Source organism: Clavelina lepadiformis, chromosome 8 (assembly GCF_947623445.1).
Source record: "Clavelina lepadiformis chromosome 8, kaClaLepa1.1, whole genome shotgun sequence".
Classification (NCBI taxonomy): Eukaryota; Metazoa; Chordata; class Ascidiacea; order Aplousobranchia; family Clavelinidae; genus Clavelina; species Clavelina lepadiformis.
In genome coordinates, this window is record NC_135247.1 from 17,659,581 (window position 1) to 17,673,238 (window position 13,658).

A 13,658-nucleotide genomic window follows, 5' to 3' on the forward strand; every position below is an offset into this window, starting at 1 on the left:
ATCCAGCTCTCGGTCAGACATGACACTCCAGTCATAATAGACATCGTAGTCTGTGAAACTTGATTGCAATTTGCGGCCGGTAAAACACCGCGCTTATCTTGAGCCTTCAGATTGTCTTGTCGTAGAAGGCTACCGATTTGGCATCCTGTCCATAGTTATCGGTGTCAATTGTTTGATAACAATCAACTTTTTCGCGCTGTCCACACGCTATGGATTTGTTTTTCAGAGAAAATTCCCACCGTCAAAGCGCAACTTCTCAGCGGCCACAACTTTATATGAGTCCTATATGTCTCGCTGCTCAAACCATGACGTCATTTTGAATTTCTCATTTTGGAATGTTTCGTTTTATTTAGTTCACAATGGCGCGGTCTGAATCATGCGCGCATAGCGGTCAGCAAGACATCGGACGTGTAGGTCAGGTTCAGGTAGGAAAAGGCGCAGTTTAACGCTTGCGTGTCGTATAATGTTGTCATGGATTGAGACAACTATAAAGGTTACTTTAACGGTTATAAAAGTAAAAATATACCTGTACAGTATTCTGAGCTATTGTTTATGTGGTGATGAGTTTTTGCGACGATATGGGCAAAAAAATTTATAGTTAGTAATGTTAACATACAAACTACTGCAATAAATTTAAATAGTTAAAGTTACCATTAAAATGCTACGTTGACATGTGTTTTAATGATTTGGTGGTATTACACAAGCCAGCTATGTTGACACCACTGATGTGTATTGTTTGACCAGAAATTATGGTAACGAAGTGAAATCGCGCGTCTCAGCGTGTCTGATGTGATTCAGTTTTTGTTCTTTTATTGTAAATTGGCGTTCAAACAACTACCTTTGCTTCGTTTGTTTGTTGTAAATTGGTGTGGACGTGCTTTTGCTGTGGACGAAGTTTCGTGCGTACATGTTCTGTACGTTCTATTACTATTACGCTGTATATCACTACACGACTATAATTATTGTATTCTATAACTTTGTGGTTGGCCAGTTGCTCAAAATCAAAAAGATTAAGCCCGTAGCTGTTTTAAACACGAGTGTAAATGTGAATTGATTGTGTTTTGGAAACTACCTTTTAAGTCTACCAGCGAAAACGTTAAATAGGGTTACACGTTATAGTTAATTCTATTACGTAGGCCTATTTACAATTAGGGCTGTGCTTTCACAATTACATATTCATTCATGTAATATAAAAATTAATTTATCAAGTAACCTCGTTATTGCACCCCTGAGTATAATTTGTTGTGAAGTTGCGCTTTTAAACTAATTTAGTTGTAAAGAATAACTTATAAACCTAATTATGATTATTATTGAAGTTAAAAATTTATCAAGTATAAACTTAACTTTGTTGCAATTTCGCGTGGGTGCAATTCCAAGAAAGCCATTTCTCCTTTTAAGCTCAATGATTCTCGAGGCTGTATCTGTTAGTATAAAAGTTTACCTGTCTCTATCCTGCATATTCAAGTAAGAAATTTTTTGCACTTTTGAGTTGAAGTAAGTTGCGTGTTTATAAACTTGCGTAAATGCACGCGATTTTACATTTACGTGTTTTCATTTTATCTGTGCGGGCAAAGAAGCAACTTTTCTGACCTTCATGGCGAAAATTTGCTTTGAACTGGACTGGTATAGAACGGAACTAATACTGAAAGAACAAAGTTTAGATTTAGAAGTCAAAGAAAAATGGAAAGCAGTAGCCAACACAATAATTATAGAGATTGTCGCTTCCCACAAAGACTGAAATCAGTTGATATCTCGCTGATTTGAGATTCGCCGTCATAATTGATAAAATACCAAGGGAAAAGAAAAAGAAGCAGAGTCGAGACTTTTACACAGAACAAAGAACGAATTTTGATTGACGAGCGTTGAATCAGTTAGTTATGTGCGCGATCAGGCATAAATATAACTAAAAGTTAATGAAAGTAAGGACGTCATACTGTGAATGTAATTTGAAATGTTTGCAATATTTTGTGAGACGCCTTTCCGCCTGTTTGATTGTCTGTTCGATCATTGAAATCATATAATGTAAGCTTAATTACTATATTCATAAATAAATTTAACAAGCAACAGCTTGAATTTGCCAAACCAAAGTGTAAATAAAATCAAATTCAAGATAATACGCATAGAGTGTAGGTATACGCAGTGGACGGAAAATTAAAGCAGAGTTTTTCTTTCCATTTTAGCTGCAAACAGGTGTTAATTGGTCAATATGATAATCGCCATAGCTTAGGACTTGATGCTATAATTATATAATCATTATTCTGTTACATTTCCCTTCCTGCTATTTACTTTTAGAATGGTGTCCGTCGGCACAAGATGCAGGGTGTGTACGTTAGTGCAAGGTTGTTGAATGTAGATGTTGAAAAATGTTAATCAAAATTACTCATTTACATGTACAGATATATTTTTGCATTAATGATAATAAGTTGGTCAGATAAACATTTTTGCTGGATAAAAAATGTCGACAATATTTGATGAAATTTTCGACGGCGGCCGGTTCAACTCTGCTCGCTTCATATGGAAGTCAACTTCAGTCACCCGAGGTTTGAACAAAGACCGAGAGGGTGCTCAGACCTTTTGTGACTTCACAATCATCTGCGAAAACAAGCAGTTTAAAGTGCACAAATGTGTCTTGGGTTCAATTTCAGAATATTTTAGGATTTTGTTTACTTCAAAATTGAAACCAGTAAGCCAAGATAAAGCAATATTCAAAGAATTCTCAGCTGAAACTATGGGAATGCTGCTTCAGCACGTATATAGCGATGAAAATGTTATTAATCCTCGCAACTTTTTTCAAATCCTGGAAGCAGCCGATTTTCTGATGATGTCATCGGTGAAGGTAGACTGTGGCAAATTCATTGATGATAACACCACTCCTGGAAACTTTCTTAAAATCTGGCTCGTTGCAACGAAATATGCCCTAGATGTTAAACAGTATCAATATTTTATGAAAGACAATTATAAATTTCTACTGAATAAGAAAGATCAAGTTTTAGAGCTTGACTTTAACGACTTTCAAACTCTTTTGGACTACAAGAAACCAATCAACTCAACTGATGAAAATCATGATTGTTTCAAACTAATCCTGTCCTGGGTAAAGCACGATCCAGAGTCAAGAAAGAAGCATTTTGAATTCTTCTTTGGTGAACTAAATCTTCAGAAGTTTACCCTGACGTTTATTCAACGAGTTCGTCATGACGAATTTTTGTCAGAGGTTCCACATATCGCAGTAAAGTTAGAAAAAGCAGCAAACTCATTCGAACATTGCTCAAGTTATGATCTGCATCGGATGAGCCACATCAAAAACCTCTATCCAAATCCACATAGAAATGTATCAGAGGATTACGACTTGTGTGTTGATGATTTGGTTTTTAAATTGGACGAGAATCAATCTTCATTGCTTCCTAAGGATGACGTCATCCGCACCATTCAAGCAGCACATGATAGTACATTTTGCTCAGATGAAAGTCCTTGCTTTGATTTTTGTCACCTGACGAAACAGCATGAAAAACTGTTTCAAGGTCTACAACGTGCTGAGAAACGAAACATGGGATGTGCAATATACGACGGTGTCGTTTACATCGCTGGTGGATTACTCACAGCAAATTCATTTGCTTTGTCCAGCGTGGAATGTCTGAGTCCAGATGCACGATCCTGGGTGATTAAACCGAACATGAACATGAAACGAGGAAGTTTTTCGTTAGTTGCATGCAGAGGTAAACTTTATGCTCTCGGAGGCAAACTTAGTCTCAGGGAAGCCACAAATAAAGTGGAATGCTTCGATGGGAAAACGTGGAAGTTTGTTGCCTCCATGAAACAGAAGAGATTTAGCTTTGCCGCCGTCTTATTAGGTGATTGCATTTTGGTAATTGGCGGACGCAAGTTTATTACATCCCCCAGCGCCAACAAAACACTGTGCTGCGAAAAGGCAATTTCCTCGGTGGAAGCATATCATGTTTCCAGCAACACCTGGCGGGACGTCGCTCCAACGCGTAATGGCATAAGTGGGCACTCGGCCTGTGTTTTTAAGGGAAAAATTTATGTAGTTGGAAATCATAAACTATGTGGAATGTATGACCCTGTAAAAAATTTATGGGTGTGGGATAAATCTTTTTGTCGCATTTTGTCGAATTGTTGCAGCACGCGCACCAAACGAAAAGCAATGGAAGCGAAGCTAGATTTATAGACTGAATGATCATTTATGCTCAACAATAACCTGCACAAGTTCTTGAACTACACTGCAAACGTATTCTTTTCTGATATGTCTTTAGTGTGTTTTGCATTGAGCCTTATGTAGTCTTACATGAGTGATAAGAATAGCAATTAATGTTTGGGCCTTTCCAGACCATTTTTCAATGTGTGTTGAAATTTTTTGTTTTGTAAAACACATAGGCTACTTAGATGTTGTATAAACATATAAAACATATATTTAGATGTTTTACAGGTGATCTTAGCATGAAATCAGAATTTTCCAATGCCACAAAACACAGTTGCATTTTATTTTAGTTGGTTATTTCAAATAAATATTTCATTTTTAAAATTAGAATTACATTTCTGAGTGCTAAATCAGATGCAGATACAATAGAGTTAACTTAAACACTCAAAGTAACTTAAATGGTTTTTGGTAACTATCAATATTATAAAAACAGACTCAAAATCTTTGAATTACTTCAAGTAATATAAAAAGTTTTACGCCTTCAATGTTACAAGAGTAGAAAGATCGTAGAAAAATGTGCTCTTTTTAACCCGTATTTGGAGATTCAGCTTAAGCTGGAAATAAGAAAAAACTTAAGAACCACCGATCTAGAATATAGCTTCAATAATTGATATGAAACAGAAAATTGTGCAAAAAAACCAAAGCATTTTGTCCTTTGTAGCGCTGCTAAAAGCTGCAAAACCCAGCAACAGCTTTTTAACTAAACAAGACACGCTGCTTAACACTGTTCTGACTGTTGCATCTGTTACATCTCTTCCCTTGATCCATCATAACGTTGGAAAAATGAAAAGCATAGTTACGCAACAAGGTTCAACTGTAGTAAAAATCTTTTCTGCTTCGCTTTGAATTGGTTAATGTCGGCTACTCATAATGCTGTGATTGATACTTTGTTATTTGTTGTTGCTGAGTTTGTGTCAATTGCAGCTAAACACTAGGTGGCGGTTTATTACTTGGTCACCTTTTCCTTCTTTGTCTTGGTAGGATTTGTATCAAGAAGGTCTCCTGTCGTCCTGCTCGAACAAAGGCCAACAAAACGATGACCCCAAACAAGCAACACAAACGCAATTAATCAATGTTTGACTTACTGTAGAGGAAAAATAAAAGATTATTATCAACAATAGAATGTTGGAATGTTGTTGAATGGAAACAATTGTTTTAATGTTGAAAGGGTAAATCAATATGCCTTGATTCTTTAGCAAATTCAAACCAAGTGATCTTGATGTAAGGTATACCTGTAGGTTTATAAAGCACACTTATATGGAGTTACAGCTTATCATTGTAAAATTCGTTGCGCTTACGAGTGGTAAGGTGTAGTGTAGGGTTACCATATTTTCGTGGCCTAAAATCCGGACACTCTTTAGTGCCCACTAGCGGTTTTTAAAATTGAGGTATGAACACATTGTCTGTCAATATGACGTCACAGTAGCAATGCTTTGCCTATCCATTGTATACCGGCGTGGATTTTTGAACATAGTGTCGTGAATTCACTAGGCTATTGGGCTATTTCTGATTTGACCTCTGGTGATCTCTAGGCTAGGGTTAGGCTAGTGTAAAGATCGTTGAACGTATGCCAAAAAACATTATTAAATAAATAAACTGGTGAAAGAGTTGAAGAGAAGTTTTTCATTTGCATGCAATTAAATCATCGACAAAACTTTGTCGCAAATTTGACGTTTGTTGTGACGTGTTGGGCAAAGATTACGATGTCATACATGGACAACAAGACGCTTGCTTGCAGAAACGAAAATGCGGAGAGTTTTGCATCAAATAAAAAGTTGCCCGTAGACGATAAGCACCAGCCACAGGTGTCGACTAAAAGGAACATAGAAATGTGCTGATTAAAATATCTTTATGCGTTGCCAGATTTAAGCGTGCATTGAAACATTTGAAAATCATTTCTGTTTCTTTTAATGTTTCTAATTTCAAACAAATAGGAAAGGATTAGAGAAGTATTACTGTAACGTGTGTGACAATATCATAACCGGGTCCCATAGCAAAGAGTTTATAGGTTTGTTTTTGCACAATAAGTGATACTTAATACAGCATTCAGTATTGAAATGTAGCCGTAGCACTTGGCTGTTGTTCATTATTGTGACGGTACAGTTTTTGTAACAAATGCTTGCTGCTCCATATTAAGGAATCGCTAAATTTTTTGTTAGTCAATTGAAAAGCGTTCGCGTGAAAACAGACGATGCTTTGAAAAAGCCTACACAAGAAATACCGACAGCGTTGTTGTGTATGAATTCCATACAAAAACACAATGGTTTATGGCAAAGTTCTTCTATTGTTGAATTGGTAAACCAATACACCTTCGTATTTTGTGAATTATACGCTTGTTAAGGTGGGAAAACCAGTTATCAGATGGAAAGTGATTTTAAAGCTCTGGTGGTACGACTATCCGATCCAAATGAGCTTTATACATAAAGAGTGAAACTTCATTATAACGCAATCGCAGAGGTCAATAAAAGACCAACGTGAAAGAGCGGTGGCGCGTTGTGCAAAGATGCTTGAGAACATTATCGCTTGAGAGCAAGGTGTCGGAATCAATGACTCGAACGCAAAGCGCACAAAAGAGCCAAAACCCTTAGAAAACATAATGATTTCGACAAGAATGTACCTAATATTATATTTTATTTGTGTTTCGGTCGATGCAAATGCTTTATCTTGGTCAATTTGATTCGACCCTGGTCCATTCTTGGTCCAAGAGTGCTGTGTAAACTGTGTTGTGTAGTGGGTTTATTTCAATTTGATATAAACCTAGCATTCGAAAATAGCTTTGCAGCTTGATCACAAGAAGTAGTTCTGGTACCGTGATAGATTTAAAAAGTGAAAAAATTATTTTTGCATGTTGTAAAAGATGACAACAAAAAAGATTACTTCAATGGGCAAAAGTTTAAACAAAGAGAGAACAGGAAGTCAGTCTTCTTGTGACTTCACAATCACTTGTGGAAACAGAGAGTTTAAAGTTCACAAGTGCGTCATGGGATTAATTTCGGAATACTTTAAAAAAATGTTCACTTCCTCACAACCGGCAGCAAATCAGGAAAAAACTGTTTTAAAAGACATCGAGGCAGATTCTATGGAAATGCTACTTGACTACGTGTATAATGATGAGAGTGTTATTAAAGAGCACAATGTTTATGAAATCCTAGAAGTAGCAGAGTTTTTCCAGATACCGTCAGTCAAAACAGATTGCGACCAATTTCTTCAGGCTCACATCAGCATATTCAATTGTCTTCGCCACTGGATGATGGCAAGAAAATTTTCCTTGAATGTTTCATGGTACCATGATTACGTTAGTAAACATTTCGGAACAATAATGACTTTCGGCGAAGGTTTAAAAATAGATTTTGGTCATTTTAACTCTCTTTTGAAAATGAAAAGGCAAGGTTCTTCCATCGATAGAAAAAATAGTCTAATGAGCTTTCAAATTATGTGGCGCTGGGTCAAGTACGATATCGTTGAACGCAAACAATATTTTAGAGCCCTCTTTAGTCAAGTAAATTTGAAGTGGGTTTTCTGTAAAATTATGCAAAAAGAGCTTGACGACGAATTATTGTCTGAGTTTCCAGACTGCGCAGCCAAATTAAGAGAAGCACTGGAATTGTACAAACCATGTTCAAGCTATGATCTGCATTCAGTGAATCATATCAAGTTCCTGTATCCGAACCCAGAAAATAAAATATTTGACGATGAAAACTTTGACTTTAAAGACTTTACTGAATTTAATGAACATTCGCTGGTAGTTGCAAAGGATGAAATAATCTATTCTATAGGGGGTAGAAATGGCGGTCAAAGTAAATCTTTGTTCGGCGTTAGGCGCTTGAATCCCCATAGAATGCAACTCGGTGTTTGCAGAGATTTAAACTTTGGAAGACGAAATGCAGGATGTGCAATATACAAAGATTCTATTTATGTTGCTGGTGGATTAGAACATGACTCTTTTACTCAAAGCAGCGTTGAGTATCTGAGTAATAACGAGAGTTGCTGGAAATTCAAGCAGGGTATGGACATGCAGAGAGAGGGTTTGTCGTTAGTTGCTCACGAAGACAAACTTTATGCCATCAGTGGAAGACCTAGACCAGGGGTCGGCAACCTTTTGCACTTAAAGAGCCATTTTAACCGATATTCCACAAAATAAAAATCACTGGGAGCCGCAAAACTATTTTCACAATAAAACGAAAACGACACTCTGTAACAAAACTGTCATGTGTCGCATTTATAAAAGCAGTTAATTCAGTAAGATTTAATTAATGTGATTTAATTAATGTGATTACTATAATGTGCTCAGTGAGATAAAGACGCGAGTGTTCTTCTGTTTGTTTCTACTGTAGCAATAAAATTAATAAGAGCCGCATCAGAAGGATGAAAGAGCCGCAGGTTGCCGACCCCTGACCTAGACCAAGCGAAGTAACAAACACTGTGGAATGCTTCGATGGCGAAACCTGGAAATTTGTTGCTTCTATAAATCAGGAAAGATATCATTTTGCTGCCGTTTCATTGGGTGGTTGTATTTATGCGATAGGTGGAGAAACGTTTGGTCAAAACTGTAATAGTCGTTATCGTAAACGTCGTCGTTACACCCAAGTACTTTCGTCTATGGAAGCGTATGATACTTTTAGCGACACGTGGCGTAACATTGCATCGTTGCACATGGCCAGAAGTGGGCATTCAGCCTGTGCGTGGAAGGGAAAAATTTACGTGGTGGGTGGAGTTGGAGATAACAATAGTTGGACTGAAATGTATGATCCCACAGCAGACAAATGGGAGTACGTTTAAACATTTCTTGCTGGTGTTATGACATTCTTGATCGTGCATTTGGCAATCGTTCTTTCCCTTCAGGCCTGCTTAAAAAGAGACTTAGTTTGCTTAACATGCAAGTAAAAGACAAAACCAATACCCTAATAACTTTTTACTAAAACTTTTTTTACGACAGGTATTAGCAAAGTAATTGTTCCCCTATAAAAGGCCTTGTATATCTTACACCACCCTGCCAGCAGACTATAACTTTTATATCCATTGACAAAATATCTGTTTTCAATCTTACAATAAGGCAAAAATGATATTTTTGAGGCAACCTAAATTGGAACATAGACTACAGTTTATTAAAGTCGAATTTTCTGCAATAAGTTTTGTGAATTAAACAGTTTTTTCCTATACTAAAATATGTGCCAAGCAACATAGCAACAATTGAATCAAAGCGGCAAGTTCTTGTATCTTTTCAATACTTAAGTACATACGGTTTTGGTTTTATTCGATTTCTTGATGATGTTAATCCATTATTAACTGTTCGCATGTTCTTATTTCTTTGGTCAGACTAATATGGGCGCTAATTACAAAAGTATCTCGTGTTGTGTGGGGTCAAAACGTTTTTTAAAATACAGTGGGACCTCGTTAATCCGGACCCCGATGAACCGGAATCCCCGCTATCCGACACAAAACTGCCGGGAACGGATTTCTTCCTATGCATTTTACCCCTTTAATCCGGAAACCCCGCTGTCCGACTCCGACACAAAAGTTTTGGAACAAATGTGCTAAATCAATAGCAATAAAATCCGATAAACCGGATTATTAACAGTTAAGCGAAAATGATTCACGATTATCCTAATACAGTATGTTACTTTGTTGACGAAACAATAGCCGATTATTATCTACGCATAATTACGTTGCGTTGCATAATGACGTTGTAGCAGCGGTGACGGTCCTATTCGTTGTGGCAAGCCACTTTGTCAGTTACAGCTGAGTAAGCCGCACAGCTTTTTAGTCATACTATGAAATACTGTACAGTATTTTAGAAACGAAAAAATAAATTCTTCATCAACACTAACAAACAACGCTTCCGCGGTCGCAAAAAAAAACGTACATTACATAGGTTAAGTACGGCAATCTATTGAAGACAAACTGCTGCGACTCAATCGTGCTATCAGTTTTTGATATCGCATTGCGCAAAGATTGGAAACAGGTCAAAGTAAGTTCAAGACTGCTGGTCCCGCCGGAATGCTTCGCCATGCAAGAGCGGTTGTCAAACCGATTTGCGGCCGCATGTTCGTCACTTCTGGCTTAGAGCATTCGTCTTTAATACGGTGGTTCTGGGGTTCGACACTGGGTCGGATCATACAAAAAATATAATTATATTTTAGTTGCTGTCCAGCCAGAAACTTGGTACTTAGAATTGGAGTAAGGTGCACACTGCGTTTTGAACACGGTACTGCATTTGCAAGATTGATTGATTTTTTACTTTCCAATAATCCGGATACCCCGCTAAACCGACATTTTTTGACGAAACGAAGTGGTCCGGATTAACGAGGTCTCACTGTAGTCAGAAAATATTTTAGAATCATGTTTTTATGTTGTTTAAAATGTTTTGTAAAAATTGCATATGATTTGTTTTCGTAACGCCGTGTATTTATGGACTTTACCAGGAATCAAGTATAATAATGAAATTGGCAAAAACATCAAAAATGTATGTAAAACTGGTCCGATTTAAAATCTACCGGTCTTCAAGTAGCTCAAAATAAAATAAAGTCGTTTGCTAATGAATCTTAGCATTTAAAACTGTAATTGTGTATCAATATAACACCATTGCTATGGTTTACTGTAATCTTAATCTTAGCATGGATCATAGTCATGTTGTTTGTAAAGGCAATAGGAGTATCCAGACAAAGTAGCATATTGCTGGCTGAAAGATGTTATCAGCATTTTTAATGTTAACTCGTCCCGATGCTCCTCGCGCTATAAAGAAGACGATTGCCGTGAACAAAATTTTAAATGAAAACAGAAAAGAAAGTCAGAGTTTTTGTGACTTTACAATTATTTGTGAGGATAGAGAGTTCAGAGTTCACAAGTGCGTGTTAAGCGCAACATCGGACTATTTCAAGACTTTGTTCACTTCGAAATTACCCAAAGAGAGTCAGGAGAAAGCAGTTGTAACTTATTTCAACTCAAACACAATAGAATTGATACTTGATCACGTGTACTGTGATAACAACGTCATCACAGAAGAAAATGTTTGTGAAATTCTGGAAGCAGCAGATTTTTTGCTGATGTCATCGATCAAACAAGATTGTAAACTTGTGCTTCAGGCTCATCCAACTTTGGAAAACTGTCTGACAAACTGGCTAGTCGCAAGAAGATATGCGCTCGATGAACAATGGTTTAGAAAACAAGTTGTAAAAAATTTTAACGCAGTACTAAATGAAACTGAAGCTTTAAAATTGTTGGACTTTTTTGACTTTAAAGCTTACTTGGACTTAAACCCATCCATTTCACTTAACGACATCGAGCATCAAAAATATTATAAACTTTTTTTGTCCTGGGTGAAACATGATGCTGATAAACGCAAAGAACATTTAAATAACCTTCTTCAGCGTATAAGCCTTGAGCGGGTTTCTCCAAGTTGCATTCAAAAATGTCTTGGTGAAACATTTTTGTCTGATGTACCCGAGTGCTGCGTAAAGAAAATGTTAGAAGCTCTAGACTCGAACCAAACATGCTCAAGTTATAATTTGCAAGCAGTTAATCATTTAACATTCTTGTATCCAAACCCAGCAAAAAATTTTGCTAATATTCATGGGAGCATCTACTTCTGTATTAACGAGGTTTTATTACATTACAAACCTTTGCTAATTCTCAAAGATGACGTTGTGTATTTCATTGGTGGCAATGAAGGTTCGGAAAAATTCTCGTTTGGTCTGGACATTTTTAGCTTTGATGTTCAAGGCAGCTGGGACTTAAACGATCATAGGCAGAACGCCGGATGTGCACTTTACAGAAACTTGATTTACGTTGCTGGTGGATTAGATTGTGACCGCAACACTCTTTCTAGTGTTGAATGGCTGAACACTGATTTGAATTCCTGGAAACTCGAAGCCAGCATGAATTTGAAAAGAGAAGGTTTGTCGTTGGTAGGTCATGACGACAAGCTTTATGCTATCGGTGGTAAGCCGTGGCCCATTTCAGCAACAAATGCAGTCGAGTACTTTGATGGAGAAACCTGGAAATTTGTGGCATCCATGAAAGAGGAAAGATGTAAGTTTGCCGCCGTATCTTTGGCTAGTTATATTTATGTCATTGGCGGGGTGACATTTGCGAAACTTTATTTTCCTTACAAAAAACCTCTTTGGAGATTTCGGTCGCTATCTTCCGTGGAGGTGTACGATTCCTTTAGCGACACCTGGCGTTACGTTTCATCGATGAACAAGGCCAGAAGCGGGCACTCAGCCTGCGTGTGGAAGGGAAAGATTTACGTCGTGGGTGGAGGCAAAGATGACAATGAATCAGTTGAAATATATGATCCCGTAACAAACAAATGGGAGTGCGCTTAAACATGTTGGCAATTGTGTTTTTTTGGCTACGTTCTGTGTGTCGCGTTTTTCTGAAAAGGTCATATTTTTATGAAATTCTGAAGAAACGAGATGAGCATATTAATAACATTTCCGTAACAAATGTTTTGTTGACTTATGCATTTTAGAACTTTATAACTAAGAGGAGTTCATATCAAGTAAAATGTGAAATCAATGGTTTGCTTACCTTAAGTTTAGCAGATGTTCGGCATGGAACAAAATAATATTTAGTATTTATTCGCATCACTCTAAATCGGTACCAAAATTTGTTAGTCTAGAGTTAGTATCGGTATCATTAATTACTGTACAATACCTTTCAAGATATTCTTTTTTACTTTTTGCATATCCAACTTAGAAATGTGTTTCATCTATCTGTGGTAAACAAAATCTCGACCGATGTTTTTGCAGCTAAGTCTAGTGAGTCTGAACTCAACTTACAATACCAAGTGATGTTAGGAGTTTTTATTACAACCCATATCTGGAAAAGATCTTGATGGGTTGATCCCTTGCCTACACAGTAGTGTAGGGACGGGAATCGCGCAAAGTGTTTGATAACAAGTTTGAAACATTTCTCCTACTTTTTCCAAAACATTAAAGACATTTATCAGCAGTGTACTGTAGTAATTGGTCGAGTGAAATACGTGACTTAAAATGCAAACACTAACATGTAAGATTGCAAATGTTGACAATGAATGGTTGACCATGAGAAAATGTTATGACCCTGAACGAAAAACTCACTGACAAGTGGGACGGCTCCCTACGGTGGAAGCCTACCACGTCCCTGCAACACTTGGTGGAAAGTCTCATCGGTGAAAAAGCCGTAAAGTTTCAACTCAGCGTGCGGGTGGAAGGGAAAAATTTTCGTGGATGGCAATGGAGCAATTGAGATATATGATCCAGTAAAATGATGATCTTGTAATTTAAAATATAAATCTTACGTTATTTATACATTTCGTCGTGGTTTTACGTAATTACAACGACAGGTAATAATTTGTCCGCAATATAAACAACGTCAGCTGTATCACGAGAAAATTTAAACACCGTTGGGTTTTAATTAAACAAGTCACCAAGATTCAACGTTAATTTACAGTTTCCTCCTTCAG

At 37.1% G+C, this 13,658-nt stretch overlaps 3 protein-coding genes across 3 annotated transcripts; all 3 read left to right on the plus strand.

Moving 5' to 3' along the window:
• The first annotated feature begins 2,401 nt into the window (after positions 1-2,401).
• Positions 2,402-4,540, plus strand: LOC143469354 (kelch-like protein 25). The gene has a single exon (XM_076967019.1). It carries the CDS (start codon positions 2,456-2,458, stop codon positions 4,181-4,183), a length of 1,728 nt encoding a protein of 575 aa, XP_076823134.1. The 5' UTR covers positions 2,402-2,455; the 3' UTR covers positions 4,184-4,540.
• A 2,086-nt stretch (positions 4,541-6,626) lies between these two features.
• On the plus strand, positions 6,627-8,354 carry LOC143469441 (kelch-like protein 7). Its single transcript, XM_076967134.1, has one exon. It carries the CDS (start codon positions 7,071-7,073, stop codon positions 8,352-8,354), a length of 1,284 nt encoding a protein of 427 aa, XP_076823249.1. The 5' UTR covers positions 6,627-7,070.
• A 2,545-nt stretch (positions 8,355-10,899) lies between these two features.
• On the plus strand, positions 10,900-12,537 carry LOC143469443 (kelch-like protein 25). Its single transcript, XM_076967136.1, has one exon. The coding sequence runs from the start codon at positions 10,900-10,902 to the stop codon at positions 12,535-12,537; it is 1,638 nt and encodes a 545-aa protein (XP_076823251.1).
• Positions 12,538-13,658: the final 1,121 nt, after the last annotated feature.

Coding starts and splice junctions, on each gene's coding strand:
- LOC143469443 (XM_076967136.1), top strand. CDS start 10,900: ATGTTATCAGCATTTTTAATGTTAACTCGTCCCGATGCTCCTCGCGCT.
- LOC143469354 (XM_076967019.1), top strand. CDS start 2,456: ATGTCGACAATATTTGATGAAATTTTCGACGGCGGCCGGTTCAACTCT.
- LOC143469441 (XM_076967134.1), top strand. CDS start 7,071: ATGACAACAAAAAAGATTACTTCAATGGGCAAAAGTTTAAACAAAGAG.